This window comes from Zonotrichia leucophrys, unplaced genomic scaffold (genome assembly GCF_028769735.1).
Source record: "Zonotrichia leucophrys gambelii isolate GWCS_2022_RI unplaced genomic scaffold, RI_Zleu_2.0 Scaffold_97_166073, whole genome shotgun sequence".
NCBI classification, from domain to species: Eukaryota; Metazoa; Chordata; class Aves; order Passeriformes; family Passerellidae; genus Zonotrichia; species Zonotrichia leucophrys.
Genome location: NW_026992302.1, coordinates 130,803 through 157,603, shown reverse-complemented (window position 1 = coordinate 157,603; position 26,801 = coordinate 130,803). Strand labels below are relative to the sequence as shown.

The 26,801-nt window shown below is 50.7% G+C and overlaps 3 protein-coding genes across 8 annotated transcripts; 1 reads left to right on the top strand and 2 right to left on the bottom strand.

The window, feature by feature from the left end:
* Positions 1 to 265: 265 nt before the first annotated feature.
* On the bottom strand, positions 266 to 8,340 carry LOC135460758 (serine protease 33-like). The gene is made up of 6 exons (XM_064737661.1): positions 8,235 to 8,340; positions 6,919 to 6,951; positions 5,312 to 5,522; positions 2,821 to 3,125; positions 1,677 to 1,834; positions 266 to 559 (listed from the first exon to the last, which is right to left on the bottom strand). The coding sequence occupies exons 1-6, from the start codon at positions 8,338 to 8,340 to the stop codon at positions 266 to 268; spliced, it is 1,107 nt and encodes a 368-aa protein (XP_064593731.1).
* A 554-nt stretch (positions 8,341 to 8,894) lies between these two features.
* Positions 8,895 to 12,957, top strand: ELOB (elongin B). Its single transcript, XM_064737667.1, has 4 exons — positions 8,895 to 8,976; positions 9,550 to 9,684; positions 11,017 to 11,125; positions 12,756 to 12,957. Exons 1-4 carry the CDS (start codon positions 8,974 to 8,976, stop codon positions 12,866 to 12,868), a joined length of 360 nt encoding a protein of 119 aa, XP_064593737.1. The 5' UTR covers positions 8,895 to 8,973; the 3' UTR covers positions 12,869 to 12,957.
* Positions 12,958 to 13,975: 1,018 nt separating this feature from the next.
* LOC135460769 (uncharacterized) lies at positions 13,976 to 26,521 on the bottom strand. 6 transcript variants are annotated; one of them, XM_064737678.1, is made up of 6 exons: positions 26,011 to 26,521; positions 19,949 to 22,021; positions 17,194 to 17,228; positions 15,910 to 16,010; positions 14,448 to 14,528; positions 13,976 to 14,250 (listed from the first exon to the last, which is right to left on the bottom strand). In XM_064737678.1, the coding sequence occupies exons 1-2, from the start codon at positions 26,517 to 26,519 to the stop codon at positions 20,248 to 20,250; spliced, it is 2,283 nt and encodes a 760-aa protein (XP_064593748.1). In that variant the 5' UTR covers positions 26,520 to 26,521; the 3' UTR covers positions 13,976 to 14,250; positions 14,448 to 14,528; positions 15,910 to 16,010; positions 17,194 to 17,228; positions 19,949 to 20,247. The 6 variants fall into 6 exon arrangements, with proteins under 6 accessions (XP_064593748.1, XP_064593745.1, XP_064593744.1 ...); XM_064737675.1 differs by having other exon boundaries at positions 14,448 to 14,600; positions 15,910 to 15,977; XM_064737674.1 differs by having other exon boundaries at positions 15,910 to 15,977.
* Positions 26,522 to 26,801: the final 280 nt, after the last annotated feature.

The window sequence follows — 26,801 nt, the reverse complement described above, 5'->3', positions numbered from 1 at the left end:
TAAGGGCTCTTTTTACCTATTTTTGGTGCCTTTTTCACCCTTTTTTGGTGCCTTTTTTTACCCATTTTACTCCCTTAAAAAATTATTTTACTCTCTTTTTACCCACTTTTACTCCATTTTAATAATTTTCACCACATCCTTACATTTTCTCTCCCATTTTTTAACAATATTTTCCCTCTTTTTAACCCTTTTTATCCATTTTATTCCCCCGCCCCGCCCACCAGGGGGGCGTCCCCCTCCTTTTCGCCCCGCCCCCCTCCCTCCCTCAGCCCCGCCCCGCCCCCACCGCCACGGCCGCCATGGCAACCGCCAGCCCTCCCGCGCGCCACGAGGCCCCGCCCCCATTTTTAACCCCGCCCCCTCCGCTGGTCCGGAGTGGGCGGGGCCGCACGAAGGCCACGCCCCCGGCGCGGGCGGCGATCCAATCAGCGAAGGCGCTGACGCGCGTGTAGACGCCGGGGCGGGCGGGGACCCCGCACCCCTCCCCCCACGAGACCACCCCGGCCAGCACCCATTGGCCCGAGGGGGAGGGGCAGGCCAGGGGACCCCCCGAGTCACCCTAAAATTGGGGGCAAAGGGCAAAGGTTAAAGGTTAAAGGTCACACAGGGGGAGGGGCAGGCCAGGGGACCCCCCGAGTCACCCTAAAGGGCAAAGGGTAAAGGTTAAAGGTTAAAGGTCAGGCAGGGGTCACACAGGGGGGAGGGGCAGGCCAGGGGGGACCCCCCGAGTCACCCTAAATGGGGGCAAAGGGCAAAGGTTAAAGGTCACACAGGGGAGGGGCAGGCCAGGGGACCCCCCGAGTCACCCTAAAGGGCAAAGGGTAAAGGTTAAAGGTCAGGCAGGGGTCACACAGGGGGGGAGGGGCAGGCCAGGGGACCCCCCGAGTCACCCTAGAGGGCAAAGGTTAAAGGTCACGCAGGGGTCACCCAGACACACCTGGGGAACCCCCCTTAGGAGTCCCCAAGTGTGACCCCGCCCCCATCCAGGTGTGCACAGGTGTGCCCAGGTGTAACTCAGGTGTGTTCAGGTGTGTCCCTGCCCCCATCCAGGTGTGTCCAGGTGTGTCCCCGATGTCCCCAGGTGTGTCCCAGGTGTGTCCCCAGTGTCACCAGTGTGTTTCAGGTGTGTCCAGGTGTGTCCCAGGTGTGTTCAGGTGGTCCCAGATGTCACCAGGTGTATCTCAGGTGTATCCCAGGTGTGTTCAGGTGTGTCCAGGTGTGTTTGGGTGTGTCCCAGGTGTCCCACTCTCACCTTGCAGGTGTCCCCGCCCCCGCCCAGGTGTCCGGCACACACCATGGCCCATCCCAGCTGTACCCAGGTGTGCCCAGGTGTACCCAGGTGTGTCCCCAATGTCCCAGGTGTGTCCCAGGTGTGTTTGGGTGTGTCCCAGGTGTACCCAGGTGTCCCACACTCACCTTGCAGGTGTCCCCGCCCCCGCCCAGGTGTCCGGCGCACACCATGGCCCATCCCAGGTGTACCCAGGTGTGTCCCCATGTCCCCAGGTGTATCTCAGGTGTGCCCAGGTGTGTTTTTGGGTGTGCCCAGGTGCCCCCAGGTGTATCTCAGATGTATCCCAGTGTGTTTGGGTGTATCCCAGGTATATCCCAGGTGTGCCCAGGTGTGCCCAGGTGTACCCAGGTGTGTTTGGGTGTGTTTGGGTGTGTCCCACACTCACCTTGCAGGTGTCCCCGCCCCCGCCCAGGTGTCCGGCACACACCATGTCGTCCTGGATGCGCCGCGGGGGCAGCGCCGGGCCCAGGTCGGTGCCGTAGAGGCGGCGGCAGAGCCCGAGGGGCAGGAGAGGAACCGAGAGCTGGCGGAGCCGGCGGGGGGCTGAGTGACCAATGAGTGACCACTGAGTGACCACTGAGTGACCACTGAGTGACCACTGCCCTTATACTGCCCTTATACTGCATTATATTGCAATATATTGCCTTATATTGCATTGAGTGACCACTGAGTGACCACTGAGTGACCACTGAGTGACCACAGAGTGACCAATGAGTGACCAATGAGTGACCAGAGTGACCACTGAGTGACCACTGACCTTATATTGCCCTTATACTGCATTATATTGCAATATATTGCAATATATTGCCTTATATTGCCTTATATTGCATTGAGTGACCACTGAGTGACCACTGAGTGACCACACTGACCACTGAGTGACCACTGAGTGACCACCACCCACAAACTGACCACTGACCCCAACCCTTGACCTCCCAGTCCCTCCCAGTATAACCCAGTATAACTCAGTCTATCCCAGTATAACCCAGTATAACCCAGTATAACCCAGTATATCCCAGTTCGTTACTTCCGCTTCCGGTGTCCCCCCATCCGGTGCTCACACACACGGTGTCCGGATGGAACCGGAGCCCAATCCCGGGCCCGAACCGCACCGGTCCCTCCCAGTATAACCCAGTATAACCCATTCCATCCCAGTATAACCCAGTATAAACCAGTATAACCCAGTAAATCCCAGTATAACCCAGTATAACCCAGTATATCCGGAAGTAACAGATCGTTACTTCCGCTTCCGGTGTCCCCCTCAGCCGGTGCTCACACACACGGTTCCCGTAGCAAACCGGGCCGATACCGGGCCCGAACCGCACCGGTCCCTCCCAGTATAACCCAGTATAACCCAGTATAACCCGGTTACCTCCGCTCCCGGTGTCCCCCCAGCCGGTGCTCACACAGACGGTGCCCGGATCGAACCGGAGCCCCGGGGACGGAAGGCAAACCGGGCCGATACCGGGCCCGAACCGCACCGGCCCCTCCCAGTATAACCCAGTATAACCCAGTATAACCCAGTTCGTTACCTCCGCTCCCGGTGTCCCCCCAGCCGGTGCTGACACAGACGGTGCCCGGATCGAACCGGAGCCCCGGGGACGGAAGGCAAACCGGGCCGATACCGGGCCCGAACCGCACCGGCCGCTCCAACCGCGCCAGGGCGATGTCGCCGCTCGTGGCCTCGCCCGCGTACCGGGGGTGTGGGAGGAGCTCCGCCAGAGGGATGGACACGCCCCTCGAGGATGAGGCCACGCCCACGTTGCGGGATGGCCCCGCCCCCTCCGGCAGCTCCAGGGTGCCCAAAAGGACGGAAAAGGAGCGGGGGTCGTGGTTCCTGTGGGGGAGGGGGAGGGGTTAATGAGGGGGAGGGGCTGGGGGCGTGTCAATCATCACCTGTGCCACGCCCCCACGCTGTTAAACCCGCCCTTCCCCCATTCATAAGTGACCCAAATTGACCCCAAAATGACCAAGAAATGACCCCAAAATGACCCAAAAATCTCCCTAAAAATGACCTCAAAATGACCAAAAAATGGCCCCAAAATGACCCCAAAATGACCCCAAAATGACCAAGAAATTACCCAAAAATGACCAAAAAATCTCCCTAAAAATGACCAAAAATTGACTCCAAATCGACCCAAAATTGACCCTAAAATGGCCCTAAAAGGACCAAAAATCTCCCTAAAAATGACCCCAAAGTGACCCAAAAGTGACCCCAAAAATGACCCAAAATGACCAAGAAATGACCAAGAAATTACCCCATAATGACCCCAAAATGACCAAAAAATGACCCAAAAATGACCCCAAAATTGCCCCAAAAATTTCCAAAATAAGACCCAAAAAATTACAAAAAAATGACCCCAAAGTGACCCAAAAATGACTCAAAAATTGACCCAAGAATGACCAAAAAATCTCCCTAAAAATGACCCCAAAGTGACCCAAAAATCACCTAAAAATCAAAAATGACCCAAAAATGACCCAAAAATGACCCCAAAATTACCCAAAAAATTTCCAAAATAAGACCCAAAAAATTACAGAAAAATGACCCAAAAGTCACCTAAAAATCTCCCTAAAATGACCCCAAAGTGACCCAAAAATGACCCCAAAAGGACCTAAAAATCTCCCTAAAAATGACCTCAAAATGACCAAAAAATTACCTCAAAATTACCAAAAAATTACCCAAAAATGACCCAAAATTACCCAAAAAATTGCCAAAATAAGACCCGAAAAATTACAAAAAAATAACCCCAAAAATGACCTGAAAATGACCCCAAAGTGACCCCAAAAGTGACTCAAAAATTGACCCAAGAATGACCCAAGAATCTCTCTAAAAATGACCCAAAATGACCCAAAAGTGACCCCAAAAGTGACCCCAAAGTGACCCAAAAATGACTCAAATATTGACCCAAAAATGACCCCAAAATGACCCAAAATCTCCCTAAAAATGACCCCAAATTGACCCAAAAAATTTCCAAAAAAAGACCCAAAAAATTCAAAAAAAAAAGACCCCAAAAAAGGCCCCAAAAATGAGCAGGAGCTCCTGAGGGAGAGGGGGCGGGGCTTAACGGTGGGAGGGGCTGGGGGCGTGTCCATCCCATTGGCCCCGCCCACACGCTGTTTATTCGGCCCCGCCCCCACCCCAGAGTGACCCCAAATGACCCCAAAAATGACAAAAAAACCTGAAAAAATTCTCTGTACTGGTCTATACTGGTTTGTACTGGTTTGTACTGGTCTATACTGGTTTGTACTGGTTTGTACTGGTCTGTACTGGTCTATACTGGTTTGTACTGGTTTCTATGGATTTTTATGGATTTTTATGGATTTCTATGGATTTCTATGGGGTTTTTGTGTCCATACTGGTCCATACTGGTCCATACTGGTCTATACTGGTTTATATGGTTTGTACTGGTTTATACTGGTCTATACTGTTAGACTGGTTTATACTGGTCTTACTGTTGTACTGGTTTTATGGATCTATGGATTTCTATGGTTTTTTGCACATACTGGTTTATACTGGTCCATACGGTCTGTAGTTCTGGTCATTTCCAGCCATTCTGGTCCAGTCCATACTGGTTTATACTGGTCTATACTGGTTTCTATGGATTTCTATGGGGATTTTTGGATCCATACTGGTTTATACTGGCCCATACTGGTCTACTGGTCCATACTGGTCCATACTGGTCTGGCCTGTTCCAAGCCCTCCAGTCACTCCTAGTCCTAATCCATACTGGTCCATACTGGTCCATACTGGTTTCTATGGATTTTTACGGAATTTTTTTGGCCCATACTGGTTTATACTGGTCTGTACTGGTCCATACTGGTTTATACTGGTTTGTACTGGTCCTGGCCTGTTCCAAGTCCCTCCCAGTCACTCCTAGTCCTAATCCCATACTGGTTTATACTGGTCTATACTGGTTTCTATGTACTTTTATGGATTTTCACGGGGTTTTTTGGGCCCATACTGGTCTATACTGGTCCATACTGGTCCATACTGGTCCATACTGGTCCATACTGGTCACTCACCCCTGCAGGCAGTGCGCGGCCGTCACCACCCACTCGTGGGACACCAGACTCGCCCCGCACACGTGGCTGCCCCCCCTCTGCAGGGAGCCCTGCCAGGGCCAGCGCCCCTCCCCCGCCTCCGAGCCCCCCACGGCGCGGGGGCGGGGCCTGCCCGGGGGGCGGGGCCCGGGCGGGGGGCGGGGCCCGGGCGGGGGGCGGGGCCGGCCGCACTCTGAGGGGAGAGAGAGACGGACAGGGTTAGGGTCACACTGGGGACATTTGGGGGGATTTGGGGACATTTGGGGACATTTGGAGACATTTTGGGGAGGTTTGGGGACAAATCAAGGGGGTTTGGGGACATTTGGGGACATTTAGAGGGGATTTGGGGACACTCAGGGACAGGTTGGGGACATTTAGAGGGGATTTGGGGACATTTTAGGAAGGTTTGGGGACACTTAGGGACATTTCAGGGGGGTTTTGGGACATTTAGAGGGGATTTGGGGACATATTTGGGGGATTTGGGGAGATTTGGGGACATTTTGGGGAGGTTTGGGGACACTTGGGGACATTTTGGGAGGGGTTTGGGGACTTTTCAGGGGAATTTGGGGACATTCAGAGGGGATTTGGGGACATTTGGGGACATTTTGGGGAGGTTTGGGGACATTTTGAGACGTTTGGGGACACTTAGGGACAGGTTGGGGACAATTCAGGGGGCTTGGGGACATTTGGGGACGTTTTAGGGGGATCTGGAGGAGGTTTGGGGACATTAAGAGGGGATTTGGGGACATTTGGGGACATTTAGGGGGATTTAAGGACAAATCAAGGGGATTTGGGGACATTTGGGGACATTTTGGGGGGGTTTGGGAAGGATTTGGGGACTTTTCAGGGGTTTGGAGGGATTTGGGGACATTTTGGGACATTTAGAGGGGATTTGGGGCATATTTGGGGGATTTTGGGACATTTGGGAGGGGTTTGGGGACAATTCAGGGGGATTTGGGGACATTTAGAGGGGGTTTGGGGACATTTGGGGACACTGAGGGGGAATCTGGGGACATTCAGAGGGGATTTGGGGACATTTGGGGACACTCAGGGACAGGTTGGGGACATTTCAGGGGGTTTGGGGACATTTTGGGGACATTTTGGGGCGGTTTGGGGACATTTAGAGGGGATTTGGGACATTTTTGGGGACATTTTTTGGACCATTTCAGGATAATTTGGGGACATTTTGTGACATTTTTGGGGACATTTTGGGGACATTTTTGTGACATTTTTGAGGACATTTTGTGACATTTTTGGGGACATTTTTGGGGACATTTTTGGGACATTTTTGGGGTGATTTCAGGACATTTTTGGGGCATTTTTGGGGCCATTTCAGGATAATTTGGGGACATTTTTTTGACATTTTTGGGGACATTTTTTGGGACATTTTTTTGACATTTTTGGGGACATTTTGGGGACATTTTGGGGACATTTTTTTGACATTTTTGGGGACATTTTTGGGGACATTTGGGGACATTTTTGGGACATTTTTGGGGACATTTTGGGGACATTTTGGGGACATTTTGGGGACATTTTGGGACATTTTTGGGACATTTTTGGGGACATTTTGGGACATTTTGGGTTCTCACCCCTCTCCGTCTCCGAGAGCTCCCGGGACCCATCTGGGGGGGAAAATGGGGGGAGAAAAAGGTGAACCCCAATAAACCCCAAAATCCACCCAAAAATTCCATTTTAAAAACCCCAAAAAACCCCAAAATCCACCCTAAATAAACCCAAAATTACCCAAAATCCCAAAACCCAAAATCCACCTAAAAAAACACCAAAAATCCACCCCAAAAAACCCCAAAATCCACCGAAAATAAACCCAAAAATTCCCCCAAAAATCCATTTTAAAAACCCCCAAAACCCCCAAAATCCACCCAAAATAAACCCAAAAATCCCCAAAATCCCAAAAAACCCAAAACCCCAAAATACCCCCAAAAAACCCCAAAAAATCCATTTTAAAAACCCCAAAAACCCCAAAATCCACCCCAAAAAAACCCCAAAATCCACCCAAAACCCAAAAAACCCCAAAAAATCCATTTTAAAAACCCCAAAATCCACCCAAAATCCTCCCCCAAAAAACCCAAAAAAATCCATTTTAAAAACCCAAAAATCCACCCAAAATAAACCCAAAATCCCCCCAGAAAACCCCCCAAAAAATCAATTTTAAAAACCCCAAAAACCCCAAAATCCACCCAAAATAAACCCAAAAATTCCCCAAAAAAACCCCAAAAACCAAACAAAACCCACAAAATATAAAAAAGAAATCCACAAAAAATCCAAAATCCACCCAACAAAACCCTGAAGAAACAAAAATCCACAAAAAACCCCAAAAAACCCCCAAAATTTCCACCTCAAATCCCCAAAATTCCACCCAAAATTCCCAAATTTTCACCCCCAAATTCCACCTGAAAATTCCCAAATTTTAAACCCCCAAATTTGGGAGGAAAATCCCAAAATTTCCACCTCAAAATCCCCAAAAATTCCACCCAAAATTCCCAAAATTTCCACACACAATTCCCAAATTTTCATCCCAAAATTCCCAAATTTTTCACCCCAAAATTCCCAAATTTTCACCCAAAATCCCCAAAATTTCCACCCAAAATTCCCAAAATTTCCACCCAAAATTCCCAAAATTTCCACCCAAAATTCCCAAAATTTCCCCAAAATTCCCCAAAATTTTTTTTTGGGGGGGGGCATTAAAAAAAAAAATCCCGAAATTTCCCGCCAAAATTTCACCCCCAAATTTTTCCGAATCCCAAAAAATTTTTATTTTTTGAGGGGGGAAGTTAAAAAAAAAAAAATCCCAAAATTTCCCGCCAAAACCGATTCCCACGGGGTGGGGGAGGGGCAAGGGGATTTCCCCCCCCCCCCTTCCCCCCCCTCCCCTTTTGGGTCTCACCTGAGGGGGGGTCCCCGCGCCTGATGACGTCACAGGCCAGGGCGGCCAGTACCATCAGCAGCAGCAGGAGGGGGGGGAGGGGCAGCAGCGCCCGCGGGGTCCCCATGGCGGCGCCCGCCCCTCCCCCACCCCCAGCACCCCCTTAAATCGGGTCGGGGGCGTGGCCACGCCCACCCCCACCCCCCCTCCCACACCTGACGCCGTCCGACGGGTTCGCCCATGCCCGGGGGGGGAGGGGTGCCCACACCCCAAAAATTTTGGGGGTGACGCCCTTAAAAAATAAAAAGAGGGGGAGGGGGGGTGGGAATCGATTTTCAGGAGGGGGGGGAGGGGTGGGAATCGATTTTCAGAGGGAAAGGTGAAAAATCCCCTCAAAATTCATCCCGTGATGGGGGGGGGGGGGACACCCCAAAATCCCCCCTCCTCGAATTTCGCCGAAATTTCAGCCAAAAATTCACGACAACACCACAGTTGTATTTAACACCTCCTAAATCCACTCGGATGAGCTTTTTAACCTCGAAATCTCCCAAAATTGCCTCAAAAGCCCCCCCAAAATCCCATTTTTCATTTTTCCTTTTCAAAATGGCGGCGCCATCGTCACCGTCCCCCCTCAGGACCTTCTCAAGATGGCGGCGGATCTCGCGAGATTTCGCGCTGCCTTGTGCGGGTGCGCGGCTGCCGCGGGGGCCGCTGGGATCGCGGCGGACCCGGCGCAGACGGAGCCGGCGGAGCGGCCGCCATGGTGAGAGGGAGCCCCCGGGGGGAGGGGGAGGAGGAGGCGGCTCCGCGGAGGTTTTGGGGCCGTTCCGGAGCTTTTTGGGTCACTTTGGGATTTCGGCGGGATCGGGAAAAGCGCGAAGGATTTGCCCGAAATGCCGAAATTTCGCCTCAAATCCGCTTCCCCCCCTCCCCCGCAATAAACGAGCGCGGGCGGCTCCCCCTCAGCGAGGCCACGCCCACTCCGCGCGCCCCCTCAGCGAGGCCACGCCCACCTCCCCTCACGCAAACCACGCCCCTTAAATAATCCCAAACTTTTATTATTTTCATGCAAATAACGCTTAAATTTTAATAACCACGCCCCTTTCTGCTTTAATTACATCTTTTAATTAATAATTATGCCCTTAAAAGGCAAACTCCGCCTTATTTTATGTGGTGACCGCCTCTTTTTTTAACAAGCCACGCCCCCTTACGCTTAACCACGCCCCCTCCCTCAGGAGCCGCGGCCTAAAATGGAATTAAAAACCCTCAAAAAATGGAATAAAACCGCTGAAAAACGGAATAAAATGTTTAAAAATCGCGATTTTTTCGTATTTAGGACGTGTTTCTGATGATCCGGCGGCACAAAACCACGATTTTTACCGAGGCCAAGGAATCCTCGACCGTGTTGGAGCTGAAGAGAATCGTGCAGGGAATCCTGCACCGGCCGCCCGAGGAGCAGCGGCTCTACAAGGCGGGCTCAAAATGGGAAATTTTGGGGTTTTTTTGGGAAAAATTGGGGTTTTAGGGAAAATTTTGGGGTTTTTAGGGGAAATTTTGGGGTTTTTAGGGGAAATTTTGGTGATTTTTGGGGGATATTTGGGGAGGTTTTTGGGGAGGTTTTAGTGGGGTTGTGAGGGAGAATTGGGGAGGTTTGAGGGGGATTTTGGGGTTTTTTAGGGAAATTTTGGGATTTTTGGGGAAATTTTAGCGATTTTAGGGGAAATTTTGGGATTTTAGGGGAAATTTTGGGGTTTTTTGGAGGTTTTTAGGGGAAATTTTGGTGATTTTTGGGGGAGAATTGGGGAGGTTTTAGGGGGGATTTGAGGAGGATTTGGGGGTTTTTTAGGGGAAATTTTGGGATTTTTGGGGAAATTTTGGGATTTTAGGGTTTTTTTGGGGTTTTTAGGTGAAATTTTGGGAATTTGGGGGATTTAAGGGGTTTGATGGTTTTTAGGGGAAATTTTGGAGATTTTAGGGGGGATTTGAGGGGATTTTAAGGAGATTTTAGGGGATATTTCAGGTGATATTTTGGGGTAATTTCAGGGATATTTTGAGGATATTTCAGGGGTAATTTTGGGGATATTTTGGTGATATTTTGAGGATATTTTGGGGTAATTTCAGGGGATATTTTGGGGTAATTTTGGGGATATTTTGAGGATATTTCAGGGATATTTTGGGCATATTTCAAGTGATAATTTGGGGTAATTTTGGGGATATTTCAGGAATATTTCTGGGGATATTTTGGGGTAATTTCAGGGATATTTTGAGGATATTTCGGGGATATTTTGGGGATATTTTGGGGATATTTCAGGGATATTTTTGGGGATATTTTGGGGTAATTTTGGGGATATTTCAGGAATATTTATGGGATATTTTCAGGGATATTTTGGGCATATTTCAAGTGATATTTTGGGGTAATTTCAGAGACATTTCAGGGGATATTTTGGGGTAATTTCAGGGATATTTTGGGGTAATTTCAGACATATTTTGAGGATACTTTAGGGGATATTTTGGGGTAATTTTAAAGGATATTTTAAAGGATATTTTTGGGTGATTTCAGGGAGATTTCTGGGATATTTTGGGGTAATTTCAGAGATATTTCAGGGATATTTTGGGCATATTTTGAGGGATATTTTGGTGCTATTTTGGGGATATTTTTGGCACAATTTTGGTGCTATTTTGGGGATATTTTGGGGATATTTCAGGGATATTTCAGGTGATATTTTGGTGATATTTTGGGCATATTTCAGGGATATTTTGGTGCAATTTTGGGCTGATTTCCCTGTTTTTTCCCCCCTCCCAGGACGACCAGCTGCTGGAGGATTCCAAGACTTTGGGCGACTGCGGCTTCACGAGCCAGACGGCGCGGCCACAGGCGCCGGCCACCGTGGGGCTGGCGCTGCGCAACGGGGGTGGGAAAAAATGGGGAAAAAACGGGAAAAAATGGGGAAAAAATGGGGGGGAAATAGGGGAAAAATGGGGGAAAAAAATGGGGAAAATGGGGGAAAAAATGGGGAAAAAATTGGAATTTTAGGGGGGAAAAATGGGGAGAAAAATGGGGGAAAAATGGGGGGAAATGGTGGAAAAATGGGGGGAAAAAATGGGGATTCTAGGAGGAAAAATGGGGAAAAAATGGGGAAAAAATGGGGAAAAATGGGGAAAAATGGGGGAAAAATGGGGAAAAAATGGGGAAAAAATGGGAGAAAAACGGGAGAAAAATGGGGATTTTGGGGGGAAAAATGGGGGAAACCGTGGGGCTGGCGCTGCGCAACGGGGGTGGGAAAAATGGGGAAAAATGGGGAAAAAAATGGGGGAAAATGGGGGAAAAATGGGGAAAAATGGGGAAAAATGGGGGAAAAATGGGGATTTTGGGGGAAAAAATGGGGGGAAATGGGGGAAAAATGGGGGAAAAAATGAGGCAAAAATGGGGGAAAAATGGGGGGGAAAATGGGAAAAAAATGGGAATTTTGGGGGAAAAAATGGGGGGAAAATGGGAATTTTTTTTGTGGAAAAATGGGGATTTTGGGGGGAAAAATGGGGCAACCGTGGGGCTGGCGCTGCGCAACGGGGGTGGGGAAAAATGGGGAAAAATGGGAATTTTGGGGGGGAAAAATGGGGGGGAAATGGGGAAAAAATGGGGGAAAAATGGGGGAAAATGGGGAAAAATGGGGAAAAAATTGGGATTTTTTGGGGAAAAAATGGGAGAAAAACGGGAGAAAAATGGGAGAAAAATGGGGATTTTGGGGGAAAAAATGGGATTTCAGGGGGGAAAAATGGGGGGGGAAATGGGGGAAAAAATGGGGAAAAAATGGGGATTTTGGGGGAAAAAATTGGGGAAAAATTGGGGAAAAAATGGGGGGAATTGGGGAAAAAATGGGGGAAAAATCAGGGGGAAATTGAGGAAAAAATGGGGGGAAAATGGGGGGAAAAAAAGGGATTTTAGGGGGGAAAAATGAGGGAAAATGGGGAAAAATTGGGGGAAAATGAGGCAAAAATGGGGGGAAAAATTGGATTTTTTTGGGGAAAAATGAGGCAAAAATGGGGGAAAAATGGGAGAAAAAATGGGGGGAAATGAGGAAAAAATGGGGATTTTGGGGGGGAAAATGGGGGAAAAATGGGGGGAAATTTGGGGAAAATTGGGAAAAATGGGGATTTTGGGGAAAAAATGGGGAAAATTGGGGATTTTGGAGGGGTTAATGGGTCAAAATAGGGGGGAAAATGAGGCAAAAAATGGGGGGGAAATGGGGAATTTTTGGGAAAAAAATGGGGGGAAAATCCTAGGTCGGATTTTTTTTTGATTTTTCCCTCCCCAATATTTAATTTTAACCCTTTCCTCCCCAAATTCCAGAGGAATCCTTCGAGGGGATTTTTGGGGATTCCAGGCTGAAATTTTGGGGATTTTGGGTCAGATTTTTGGGGTTTTTTGGCCATTCTGGCTCCGATTTTTGTGGTTTTTGGGGTCCCTAGGTCGGATTTTTTTGGGATTTTTTTTTGTTTTTTCCCTCCCAATATTAATTTTAACCCTTTCCTCCCGAATTGCAGAGGAATCCTTCGAGGGGCTCCGCATCGAGCCGTTCTCGAGCCCCCCGGAGCTGCCGGATGTGATGAAGCCCCAGGAGAGCACCGGGGCCGCCACCGAGCCCCCCCTGCCCTGAATGAACATTTTGGGGCAAAATCCGGGGATTTTGGGGCTTTTGGGGAGGAGGGAAAATTCCAGAATTCCAATAAAAAATTTCACTGGGAATGTCTGAGAGGTGAAGTGAATTTTGGGGGGAAATTTGGGGGAATTTTGGGGAAAATTTTGGGGATTTTTGGGGGATTTTGGGGGGAAATTTTGGAGATTTTAGGGGAAATTTTGGGGGATTTCTGGGGGAAATTTTGGGGGATTTTAGGGGGAAATTTGGAGATTTTGGGGGAATTTTGGGGGATTTTAAGGGGAAAATTTGAGTTTTTTTGGGGAATTTTGGAGATTTTTTGGGGGAATTTTGGGGGATTTTAAGGGAAAATTTGGGGATTTTTGGGGGAATTTTGGGGGATTTTGAGGGGAATTTGGAGATTTTTTTGAGGGTTCTGGGAGGAAATTTTGGGGTTTTTATAAAGGAGAATTTGAGGAATCCAAGAGAAAATATTTGGGGTTTTTGGGAGGAATTAAAAAATAAATTAATAAATTTCATAATAATTGTAATAATAATTATAATATATAATAATATAATAAATATATAATTAATTAAAATAATTATAATATTTTATTATTATTAATATTATAATACATTACATTATATTATAGTATATACTATATTATATTATATATAAAATATAAATATATTTAATATAGATTATAATACATATTAATTTTTTTTTTTTTTAATGGGGAATTTGGAGATTTGGGATTTTGAGGGGAATTTTGGGGGAAAATTTGGAGATTTTGGGGGAAATTTTGGGGTCATAAAGGGGAATTTGAGGGTTTTGGGAGGGTCTCAAGGGAATTTTTTGGGTTATAAAGGGGAATTTTTGGAAACAGAGAATTTTTGGGAGGAATTTTGGGGTCCCAAGAAAATATTTGGGGTTTTGAGGGGAAATTTTGGGATTTGGGGGGAAATTTTGGGATTTGGGGGGAAATTTTGGGGTTTTCTGGAGGAATTTTCGGCTTTTTTGGGTCTTCTCATCCCCCCCCACACCCAAAAATGGACCAACCCAAGCCCCGCCCCCTCCCCAAGCCCCGCCCCCAATCAGAGACCACGCCCACTCCATTTTGGGTCGTTTTAATGTAAAACAGGAAGCAGAACATAAAAGGGGGAAGGGGGGGCGGGGCTTGATAAAATGGGCGGAGCTTGAAAAGCAAGGGGGCGGGGCCTGGAGGAAAACAGGCGGGGTTTAACCAGGAAAGGGGCGGGGTCAAAGCAGGGGGCGTGGTCAAGGGGTAACAGGATAGGAAAAGGGGGCGGAGCTTGCAGATAAAAGGGGCGGGGTTGGGAGTTTAAAAGGAAGGAGGGGGGCGGGGCCTGAAGTCGGGGGGCGGAGCTTCGGGGGGGCGGAGCTGTAAGAGAAGAGAGGGGTGAGGAGGGGGCGGGGCCAGAGAGCTCCTCCCATTGGCCGGGAGGGGAAAAAGGGGGGCGGGGTCAGGGGGGTTGTGACCCCACCCCCCTCCATATTTGACCCCTCCCACTTTAAAATTGACCCCGCCCCTTTTTGGGAAGTGGGCGGGGTCTGTTTAGGCCCCGCCCCCTGACGTACCCGAGGGTCCCTGGAGCGCCGGCCTGGCTGGGTGGGGGGAGGGGCGACCCCGCCGTGACCCCGCCGTGACCCCTGTGGGACCTGAGGAGTGACCCCAACATGACCCCGGAAGTGACCCCAAAATGACCCCGGAAGTGACCCCACCCCCAAATCCTGCAAAGGGGATAAAAGGTCAAAGCCCCCAGACCCCAAAATCCCCCAAATTTACCCCAAATTTACCCCAAAATCCCCAAAATTTGCCCCAAAATCCCCCAAATTTGCCCCCAAAATCCCCCAAATCTGCCCCCAAAATTTGCCCCAAAATCTCCCCAAATTTACCCCAAAATTTGCCCCAAAATCCTCCAAATTTACCCCCAAAATTTACCCAAAATTCCCCAAATTTGCCCCAAAATCCCCAAAATTTGCCCCAAAATCCCTCAAATTCCACCCCCAGGCAGAGCCTTGGGACCCCAAAACCAAACCCCTAAAATTTAAAATTTTTAGTACAAAAAGAACCCCAAAAGTCCGAGATTCCAACCCAAATTCCACCCCCAAAATAAAGAATTTTTACCCCCAAATTCCAACCCCCGAAGTCAGAGGATTTGCCCCAAATTCCACCCCAAAAATTCAGAAATTTAACCCCAAATTCCACACCAAAATTCAGAGATTTCACCCCAAATTCCACCCCCAAAATTCAGAAATTTAACCCCAAATTCCACCCCAAAATTCAGAAATTTCACCCCAAATTCCACCCCCAAACTGGGCAAAGTCACCCCAAAATCCACCCCCAAAATTCAGATATTTCAGCCCAAATTCCACCCCAAACTGGGCAAAGTCACCCCAAAATCCACCCCAAAAATTCAGAGATTTCACCCCAAATTCCACACCAAAATTCAGAGATTTAACCCCAAATTCCACCCCCAAAATTCAGGAATTCAACCCCAAATTCCACCCCCAAACTGGGCAAGGTCACCCCAAAATCCACCCCCAAAATTCAGAAATTTAACCCCAAATTCCACACCAAAATTCAGAAATTTCACCCCAAATTCCACCCCAAAATTCAGATATTTCACCCCAAATTCCACCCCAAAAATTCAGAAATTTAACCCCAAATTCCACCCCAAAAATTCAGAAATTTAACCCCAAATTCCACACCAAAAATTCAGATATTTCACCCCAAAATCCACCCCCAAAATTCAGATACTTTCCCCCAAATTCCACCCCAAAATTCAGATATTTTCCCTCAAATTCCACCCCAAAAATTCAGATATTTCACCCCAAATTCCACCCCCAAAATTCAGAGATTTCACCCCAAATTCCACCCCCAAAAATGGCAAAATTCACCCCAAAATCCAAAATGATTCAGCTAAAATGGATTTCACCCCAAAATCACCAAAATTCAATCACCCAAAATCCACCCCCAAACCCGGACATTTTTACCCCAAAATTCGACATTTTTTTCCCCAAAAAACGACATTTTTACCCTAAAAATCCGCCCTCAGAGCGGGCGTTTCCATCCCAAAATCCACCTGCAAACTGAGCGTTTTCACCCTAAAAACAACCCCCAAACTCGGCATTTTCATCCTAAAAACGACCCCAAAATCCAGCATTTCTACCCCAAAATTGGTGTTTTTTAACCCCAAAATCCACCCCCAAATTGGGCATTTTTTACCCCAAAAATCCACCCCAAAATGGGAATTTTTACCCCAAAAATCCACCCCAAAATGGGAATTTTTTACCCCAAAATCCACCCCAAAATGGGAATTTTTACCCCAAAATCCAGCCCCAAAATGGGAATTTTTACCCCAAAAATCCACCCCAAAATGGGAATTTTTACCCCAAAATCCAACCCCAAAATGGGAATTTTTACAAACCGTCCAAAATGGGAATTTTTACCGCAAAATCTACCCAAAAATGGAATTCTTTACCCAAAATCCCCTCAAAATGGAATTTTTTACCCCAAAATCCACCCAAATGGGAATTTTTACCCCAAAATCCAACCCCAAAATGGGAATTTTTACCCGAAATTTCACCCCAAAATCCACCCCTTAAATTGAGTATTTTTACCCCAAATTCCACCCAATAATCTGCACCAAAACTGGGAATTTTTAACCCTAAAATGGGAATTTTTACCCCAAATTTTAACCCCAAAAATTGGAATCTTTACACCAAATTTCACCCTCAAAATGGGAATTTTTTAACCCTCAAAAATGGGAATTTTTCCCAATTTTCAGACCCCAAAATGGGAATTTTACCCCAAAATTCACCCAAAATAGGAATTTTTCCCCCAAATTCCAACCCTAAAAATGAGAATTTTCACCCAAAATTTCCACCCCAAAATGAGAATTTTTTACCCCAAAATTTCCACCCCAAAATGAGAATTTTCACCCAAAATTTCCACCCCAAAATGGGAATTTTTACCCCAAAATTCCCACCTGAAATGGGATTTTTTTAATCTCAATTTCCACCCCCATAATGGGAATTTTCCCCAAATTTCCCCAAAAATGGGACATTTTTCCCCAAAATTTTAACCCCAAAATGGGAATTTTCCCCCAATTTTTCAGCCCTAAAATGGGAATTTTAACCCAAAATTTCAACCCCAAAATGGGAATTTTTCACCCCAAAAATCCATCCCCTAAACAGGAATTTACCCCCTTAAAATGGGAATTTTTACCCCAAATTTTCCCCCCAAAATGGGGATTTTTAACCCTAAAATGGGAATTTTTACCCCCAAATTCCACATTTTTACCCCAAAATTTCCGCTCACCCCGCACGAGGCCACCGCGGTCACCCCGGTGCCACCTGCAATGGGCACAGGGCCCAAAAAGGGCAAAATTCACCCCAAAATTCACCCCAAAAATGGGAAATTTCACCCCAAAAATGGGAAATTTTAACCCCAAAAATGGGAAATTTTACCCCAAAATTCACACCAAAAATGGGAAATTACCGTTCACCCAAATAATTAAACCCAAAAATGGGAAATTTCGCCCCAAAGTTAACCCCAAAAATGGGAAATTTCAACCCCAAAAATGGGAAATTTTGCCCAAATTCACACAACTCAAAAATGGAAATTTTAACCACAACAAAATGGGAAATTTACCCAAATTCACACTCAAAAATGGAGAAATTTTGCCCCAAATTTCACCCCAAAAATGGGAAATTTTAACCCCAAAAATGGGAAATTTTGCCCCAAAATTCACACCAAAAATGGGAAATTTTAACCCCAAAAATGGGAAATTTTGCCCCAAAATTCACCCCAAAAATGGGAAATTTTGCCCCAAAATGGCAACCCCAATAAATGGAAATTTCCCCAACAACAAATGGAAATTTACCCAAACCACACCAAAAATGGGAGATTTGAACCCCAAAAATGGAATTTAACCTAAAAATGGGAAATTTGCCCCAAAATTCGCACCAAATTCACCAAAATGGAAATTTTACACCCACACAAAATTAGGAAATTTCAACACTAATTTCACACCAAAAATGGGAAATTTTAACCCAAATACCCCAATAGTTGGAAATTTTTACCCAAAATACCCCAAAAACTCGATTTTACCCAATTGTAAATCCCAAAAATGGGAATTTTAAATGTCACCCAAAATGGGAAATTTTGCCCCAAAATCCACCCCAAAAATGGGAAATTTCACCTCGAAAATGAGAAATTTTGCCCCAAAATTCACCCCAAAAGTGGGAAATTTTAACCCTGAATTCACCCAAAAAAGGGAAATTTGAACCCTAAATCCACACCAAAAATGGGAAATTTTAACCCCAAAATTCACCCCAAAAATGGGAAATTTTAACCCCAAAAATGGGAAATTTTAACCCCAAAATTCACACTAAAATTAGGAAATTTCAACCCTAAATTCACCCCAAAAATGGGAAATTTTAACCCCAAATTCCACCCCAATATTGGGAGTTTTTAACCCAAAATCCACCCCAAAAACTCCAGATTTTAACCCCAAAGTAAATCCCAAAAATCGGAATTTTAAATGAAAAATCCACCCCAAAACTGGGAATTTTCAACCCAAAATCCACCCCAAAAAATGGGAAATTTAACCCTAAAAAATGGGAAATTTTAACCCTGAATTCACACCAAAAATGGGAAATTTTAACCCCAAAATTCACATAAAAATGGGAAATTTTGCCCCAAAATCCACCCTAAAAATGTGAAATTTTAACCACAAATTCACATCAAAATTGGGAAAATTTTAACCCAAATCACCCCAAAATGGAAATTTTAACCCCAAAATTCACCCAAAAATTGGAAATTTACCCCAAATTCACCCACAAAATGGGAATTTTAACCCTAAAATCCACCCCAAAATTCGGATTTTTTAACCTCAAAATGGGAATTTTTAACCCCCAAAATCCACCCCAAAAAATCAAATTTTCACCTCAAAATCCACCCCAAAAATGGGAAATTTTAATCCCAAATTCCACCCCAAAAATGGGAATTTTAACCCTGATTCACCCCAAAATTTTGGGAATTTTCCCCTAAAATTTTACCATGAAATGGGAATTTTTACCTTAAAATCCACCCCAAAAATGGGAATTTTTACTGCAAAACTGGGAATTTTCACCCCAAAATCCACCCTCAAATCCAGGAAATTTTACCTTAAAATTCACCCCAAAAATTGGAATTTTTACCCAAAATCCATCCAAGAAATGGGAATATTTGCCCCAAAAATTGAGAATTTCCACTTAAAAAATCCACCCCAAAATTGGGAATTTTTACCCCAAAATTGGGAATTTTAAACCCCAAAATCCACCCCAATATTCAGAATATTTACCCCAAAAATCCACTCTAAAACTGGAAATTTCCACCTTAAAATCCCCACAAAAATTTGAATTTTTTGCCTTAAAATCCACCCGAAAAATGGGAATTTTTACCTTAAAATCCACCCAAAAATGCCAATTTTTTGCCTTAAAATCCACCCTAAAATTGGGAATTTTTACCTTAAAATCCACCCTAAAATTGGGAATTTTTACCTTAAAATCCACCCCAAAAATGGGAATTTTTCACCCCAAAAACCAAGAATTTCCACCATAACATGCAACCCAAAATTGGAAATATTTACCCCAAAATCCACCCCAAAAATGGGAATTTCTACCTTTAAATCCACCCCAAAAATGGGAATTTTTTACCCAAAAACCCAGAAATTTCCACCTCAAAATCCACCAAAATGGGAATTTTTTACCAAAATTCGCCCCAAAATCACCCAAAATGGGAATTTCTACCTTTAAATCCACCCTAAAATGGAATTTTTCCCAAACCACCCAAAATTGGGAAATTTTACACCAAAACTGGGCCCCAAAATTGGGAATTTCCACCTCCAAACCCACCCCAAAAATTGGGAATTTTTAAACCCAAAATTAAAATTTTTTACCGCAAAAATTGGGAATTTTTTAACCCAAAATCGAAAATTTTTTACCCCAAAATCGGGAATTTCCCCCCCCAATCCCCATTGCACCCCTTTAGCCCCGCCCCTTTCCCCCAAGGCCCCGCCCCCGGCTCTCACCTCCGCCAATCGCCTGCAGGGGAGGGGGGGCGGGGCCCAGCCTGGGAAGCGCCGACGCTGACTCCGCCTCCGGGATCGGGAGGGGGCGGGGCTTCACCCTTTAGCCACGCCCCTCGCGGGGGCTTCTCTCGCTTTGATTTGGGGCTAAAAACCCCAAATTTCCACCCAGAAACCCCCAATTTTTTTCCTCCCACACCTCCAAACTTCCATCCTCAACCCCCAAACCCCCAAAACCACCCCAAAATTCCAAATTTTGTGCCAAAACCTCCATGAAAAAACCCCAAATTTCGGTTGTTTTATCACTGAGCAGGCGACACCCAATTCCCCCAACTCACCCCTCCCCCGCTCGCCCCCCCCCACCCTTCCTGCGCCCCTCCCTCCCCCGCCCACGTAGCCCCGCCCCCTCCCGCTGAGGCCCCGCCCCCTCCCGCTGAAGCCCCGCCTCCCGCCGCGCTTTGAGCCCCGCCCCCTCCAGCGCCATATTGGCTCCCAGTTGCGCCTCCATACTGGGAGGCCTCGCTGGCCCCGCCCCCTGCGCCGCTATTGGCTGCTGCCGCGTACTGGGCGGCGCTGGCGGCGTACTGGGCGTACTGGGAGGCGTCGCCGGCGCCGTACTGGGAGCCCTCGGCGGTTCCGTACTGGGAATACTGGGAATACTGGGAGGCCAGCTGGGCGTACTGGGAGTACTGGGAGTACTGGGAGGAGGCGGAGCTTAGCTGGGAGGTGGAGGAGGAGGCGGGGCTGTACTGGGAGGAGGCGGGGCTATACTGGGAGGAGGTGGAGCTATACTGGGAGGAGGTAGAGGCGTACTGGGAGGAGGCGGAGCCATACTGGGAGGAGGCGGAGCCATACTGGGAGGAGGTGGAGCCATACTGGGAGTACTGGGCCATGCGGGCGGCCATGCTGGGCGTCATGGCGAAAGGGGAGGGGCTTCTGGGCGTGGCCCCGCCCCCTCCCAGCGAAGCCCCGCCCCTGCCGTGGTAGCAGCAGCCGCGGTGGCCGCAGGGGCTCACGCGATTGGCCGCCGCCACCGAGGCCACACCCATGCCGCCGTGGAAGCGGTGCATGCAGGCCCCGCCCCCTAAGCGGGCGGAGCAGCCCAGCCCCGCCCCCCCGAGGTTGCCGTGGAAACGGTGCAGGCAGGAACCGCCCCCGCCCAGCCGAGGCCACGCCCCCCCGGCCACGCCCCCCCGGAGGAAGGGGGAGGAGGGGGAGCGAGGGCTCCACCCCCCGCGCGTGGGCGTGGCCAAGAAGGGCGTGGCCGCCCGCTGGAAGGAGGCGGAGCCTGGGCTGCGGGCAGCCAATAGGGGGAAGGGGCCGCCGCCCCGCCCGGCCACGCCCCTCCCGGCTGTGGCCAATGAGAGCAGAGAGCCGGGAGGGCGGGGCGAAGGGCGCAAGCCACGCCCCCCGCCCGGCGTGAGCGACAGCAGCGAGCCGGGTGGGCGGGGCACCGCCGTTGCCCCGCCCATCGCTGCGGGTTTAAGCGACAGCAAGGGCGTGGCCGCAGTGGGCGTGGCCACCGCGGTGGTGGGCGTGGCCGCCGTGGAAGTGGGCGTGGCCGCTGGGGACGCAGGCACCGAGGGCGTGGCCGTGGTGGTGGGCGTGGCCGGGGTGGTGGCGGTGGTGGGCGTGGCCGGGGTGGTGGATGGGGCGGGGCCTGCGGGGGGGGCGGGGTCGGTGGTGGCGGGGGGAGGGGCGGCCTCGGGCGGGGCTGTGGGCGGGGCCTCCTCGGATGAGGAGGAGGAGGAGGAGGAGGAAGACGAGGACGAAGAGGAAGAGGAGGAGGAGGAGGAGGAGGAAGAGCTGGAGGAGGACGAGGAGGAGGAGGAGGAGGATGAGGAGGAGGAGGAGGAAGAGGAGGACGAGGAGGAGGAGGAGGACGAGGACGAGGAGGAAGAGCGGCGCCGCTTGCGCTTCACGGGCGCCAAGATGGCGGCCGCCGCCGCGGTGGGCGTGGCCTCGGAGGGGGCGGAGCCTTCGGGCGTGGCAGCGGTGACGTCACCGGGGGGCGGCTCCGGGGCACCGGGGGCGGTGATGGCGGCCATGGAGGGGACGGAGACGGCGCCGGGGGACCTGCGGGGACACGGGGGGACATCAGGGGGGGACAGGGGTGGGTGGCACCTTGGGGACACCCTTGGGGACATGGGACAGGGGTGGGTGATACCTTGGGGACAATGGGACAGGGGTTGGTGGCACCTTGGGGACACCTTGGAGACATGGGGGACAGGTGGGTGGCACCCTTGGGGACACAGGGTGGAGGTGGGTGACACCCTTGGGGACACAGGGACACCCTTGGTGACAGCCTTGGGGACATGGGACAGGTGTTGGTGACACCCTTGGGGACAATGGGACACCCTTGGTGACATTTGACAGGGGTGGGTGGCACCCTTGGGGACACAGGGACACCCTTGGGGACAATGGGCAGAGATGGGCGACACCTTGGGGACACAGGGACACCCTTGGGGACACCCTTGGGGACACTGGACAGGTGTTGGTGACACCCTTGGGCACACAGGGGCACCCTTGGGGACACGGGGACACCCTTGGGGACATGGGACAGGTGTTGGTGACACCCTGGGGACACTGGGACAGGGGTGGGTGGCACCTTGGGGACACCTTGGGGACACCCTTGGGGACACTGGGTGGAGATGGGTGACACCTTGGGGACAATGGGACAGGGGTGGGTGGCACCCTGGGGACACCTTGGGGACATGGGGGGCAGGTGGGTGGCACCTTAGGGACAATGGGACAGGGGTGGGTGGCACCTTGGGGACACAGAGGGACATCAGGGGGTGATAGGGGTGGGTGGCACCTTGGGGACAATGGGACAGGGGTGGGTGGCACCTTGGGAACAGTGGGTGGAGATGGGTGACACCTTGGGGACAATGGACAGGGGTTGGGTGACACCTTGGGGACACAGGGACACCCTTGGGGACACAGGAACACCCTTGGGGACATGGGACAGGGGTGGGTGACACCTTGGGGACACAGGGACACCCTTGGGGACAGGGGACAGAGGTGGGTGACACCTTGGGGACACAGGGACACCCTTGGGGACACCCTTGGGGACATGGGACAGGGGTGGGTGACACCCTTGGGGACACTGGGACACCATGGGTGACACCCTTGGGGACACAAGGACACCCTTGGGGACACAGGGACACCCTTGGGGACACCCTTGGGGGCACTGGGTGGAGATGGGTGACACCATGGGGACACAGGGACACCCTTGGGGACAAGGGACAGGGGTGGGTGACACCCTTGGGGACAATGGGGACACCCTTGGGGACATGGGACAGGGGTGGGTGGCACCCTTGGGGACAATGGGGACACCCTTGGGGACACTGGGCGGAGATGGGTGACACCCTTGGGGACACAGGGACACCCTTGGTGACACCCTGGGGACATGGGGACACCCTTAGGGATAGGGGACACGGGTTGGTGACACCCTTGGGGACACGGGGACAGGGGTGGGTGACACCCTTGGGGACACTGGGTGGAGATGGGTGACACCTTGGGGACACAGGGACACCCTTGGGGACACCCTTGGGGGCACTGGGTGGAGATGGGTGACACCATGGGGACATAGGGACACCCTTGGGTGACACCCTTGGGGACACCCTTGGTGACACCCTTGGGGACACGGGACAGGGGTGGGTGACACCTTGGGGACAATGGGGACACCCTTGGGGACACGGGGACAAGGGTTGGTGACACCCTTGGGGACACGGGGACACCCTTGGTGACACCCTTGGGGACACGGGACAGGGGTGGGTGACACCCTTGGGGACACAGAGACACCCTTGGGGACATGGGAACACCCTTATGGATAGGTGACACGGGTTGGTGACACCCTTGGGGACACAAGGACACCCTTGGGGACACTGGGTGGAGATGGGTGACACCTTGAGGACACAAGGACACCCTTGGGACACAGGGACACCCTTGGGGACATTAGGACAGGGGTGGGTGACACCCTTGGGGACAATGGTGACACCCTTGGGGACACTGGGTGGAGATGGGTGACACCCTTGGGGACACAGGGACACCCTTGGTGACACCCTTGGGGACACTGGGTGGAAATGGGTGACACCTTGGGGACACAGGGACACCCTTGGGGACAATGGGCGGAGATGGGTGGCACCTTGGGGACAATGGGACACCCTTGGGGACATGGGACAGGGGTGGGTGGCACCTTGGGGATAATGGGACACCCTTGGGGACACTGAGCGGAGATGGGTGGGACCCTTGGGGGCATTGGATAGGGGTGGGTGACACCCTTGGGGACACTGGGTGGAGCTGGGTGACACCCTTGGGGACAATGGGACAGGGATGGGTGACACCCTTGGGGACACAGGGACACCCTTGGGGACACTGGGGACACCCTTGGGGACACGGGTTGGTGACACCCTTGGGGACACTGGACAGGGATAGGTGACACCCTGGGGACAATGGGGACACCCTTGGGGACAGTGGGTGGAGATGGGTGACACCCTTGGGGACACAGGGACACCCTTGGGGACACCCTTGGTGACACGGGACAGGGGTTAGGGGCACCCTGGGGACATGGGACATGGTTGGGTGGCACCCTTGGGGACACAGGGACACCCTTGGGGACACCCTTGGGGACACGGGACAGGGGTGGGTGACACCCTGGGGACACTGGGACACCCTTGGGGACACAGGGCGGAGATGGGTGACACCCTTGGGGACAATGGGGACACCCTTGGGGACACAGGGACACCCTTGGGGACAATGGGGACACCCTTGGGGACAATGGGACACCCTTGGGAACATTGGGACAGGGGTGGGTGACACCCTTGGGGACACAGAGACACCCTTGGGGACACCCTTGGGGACACAGGGACACCCATGGGTGACACCTTGGGGACACAGGGACACCCTTGGGAACATTAGACAGGGATGGGTGACACCTTGGGGACACAGGGACACCCTTGGGGACAATGGGGACACCCTTGGGGACACAGGGACACCCTTAGGGATAGGGGACACAGGTTGGTGACACCCATGGGTGACACCTTGGGGACATTGGGACACCCTTGGGGACACTGGACAGGTGTTGGTGACACCCAGGTGACACAGCACCCTAATAAAGGTGGGCGTGGCCAAATTTTAAGCAAGGAATTCCAATGATCTGCATAAGGGGTGTGGCCTCAGCCAGTGGGCGGAGCTTGCTGTTAGAAGGAGAATTCATATAATCTGCCCTGGGGGCGGGGCCTCAGCTGAGGGGCGTGGCCTGATTTTGGGAGGGAATTCCCCAAATTTGCTTTATGGGGCGGGGCTTGGCTCAGTGGGCGGGGCCTTAATTTGGGAAGATAATTTATCTTATTTGCATGTGGGGGCGGGGCTTAATCTGGTGGGCGGGGCCTAATACTGGGTAGGGACTTCACCCACTTTGCTTCATGAGGGGGTGGGGTCTCACCCAGTGGGCGGAGCCTAATTTTAGAAAATGAACACAATCTGCATTAAGGGGCGGGGCTTCAGCTGATGGGCGTGGCCTAATTTAAGAAAGGATTTCTCCCAATTGATACAATAGGGGGTGGGGTTACACCCAGTGGGCGTGTCCAGCAACAAAAGTGGGCGTGTCCTTACCAGGTGGGCGGAGAGTAATTCTAAAAAAGGAATTTATATCATTTGCATTAAGGGGCGGGGCTTCAGTGATGGGCGTGGCCTATATTAGGAAGAGAATTCCTCCAATTTCACTCAGGGGTGGGGTTGCAACAAAGTGGGTGTGTCCTTACCCGGTGGGCGTGGCCTAATTTTCAAAACGAATTTCCTTCAATCTGAATGGGGTGGGGCCTCAAGTAGTGGGCGGGGCCTAACTTTAGAAAAGGAATTCTTCCTATCCAGATAAGGGGGTGGGGCTTAATTAAGTGGGCGTGGCTTTACTCAGGGAAGTGATTCCCCCTTATCTGCATGTGGGGGCAGGGCTTAATTTGGTGGGCGTGGCCTAATACGGGAATGGAATTTTTTCAAACTATACAGGAGGGTGGGGCTTAACCCAGTGGGCGTGTCCATGGGCAGAGGGGGCGTGTCCTTACCCGGTGGGCGGGGCCGGCGAGGGCGGGGCGGAGTCGGAGTCGCTGGAGCTTGAGTCGGAGTCGGAGTCGGACGAGGAGGAGGAGGAGGAGGAGGAGGAAGAGGAGGACGATGACGACGACGACGAGGAGCTCTTGGGGGGGACGGCAGCAGTGACGTCAGCGGTGACGTCAGCGGTGACGTCAGCGGGAGCGCTGGTGTCCATGGCAACGGCGTCGGTGCTACTGGGAGCGCTGGGAGGTGACATCATCGTCGTACTGGGAGCACTGGGAGCCGCCATGTTGGTACTGGTGATACTGGGAGGTGACGTCATCGTCGCACTGGGAGCGCTGGGAGATGACGTCATGGTGGTACTGGACATACTGGGAGCCGCCATGTTGGTACTGGGAGCACTGGGAGCCGCCATGTTGGTACTGGGAGCCGCCATGTTGGTACTGGGAGCCGCCATGTTGGTACTGGGAGCACTGGGCGATGACGTCATGGATGTACTGGTCACACTGGGAGCCGCCATGTTGGTATGGAACTGTGTCGATACGGATACTGGGAGCACCCCTTGGATGAAGTGAATCGTCACAGTCGTACTGGTTATACTGGGAGCCGCCGCCATGTTGGTACTGGTGATACTGGGAGCCGCCATTGTTGAACTGGTCATACTGGGAGCACTGGGAGATGACGTCATGGTCGTACTGGTCATACTGGGAACGCGCCATTTGTGAACTGGTCACTGGGACACGCCACATGTGAACTGGTCAATTGGGAGAGACGCATTATATGGTCAAACTGGGAGCACTGG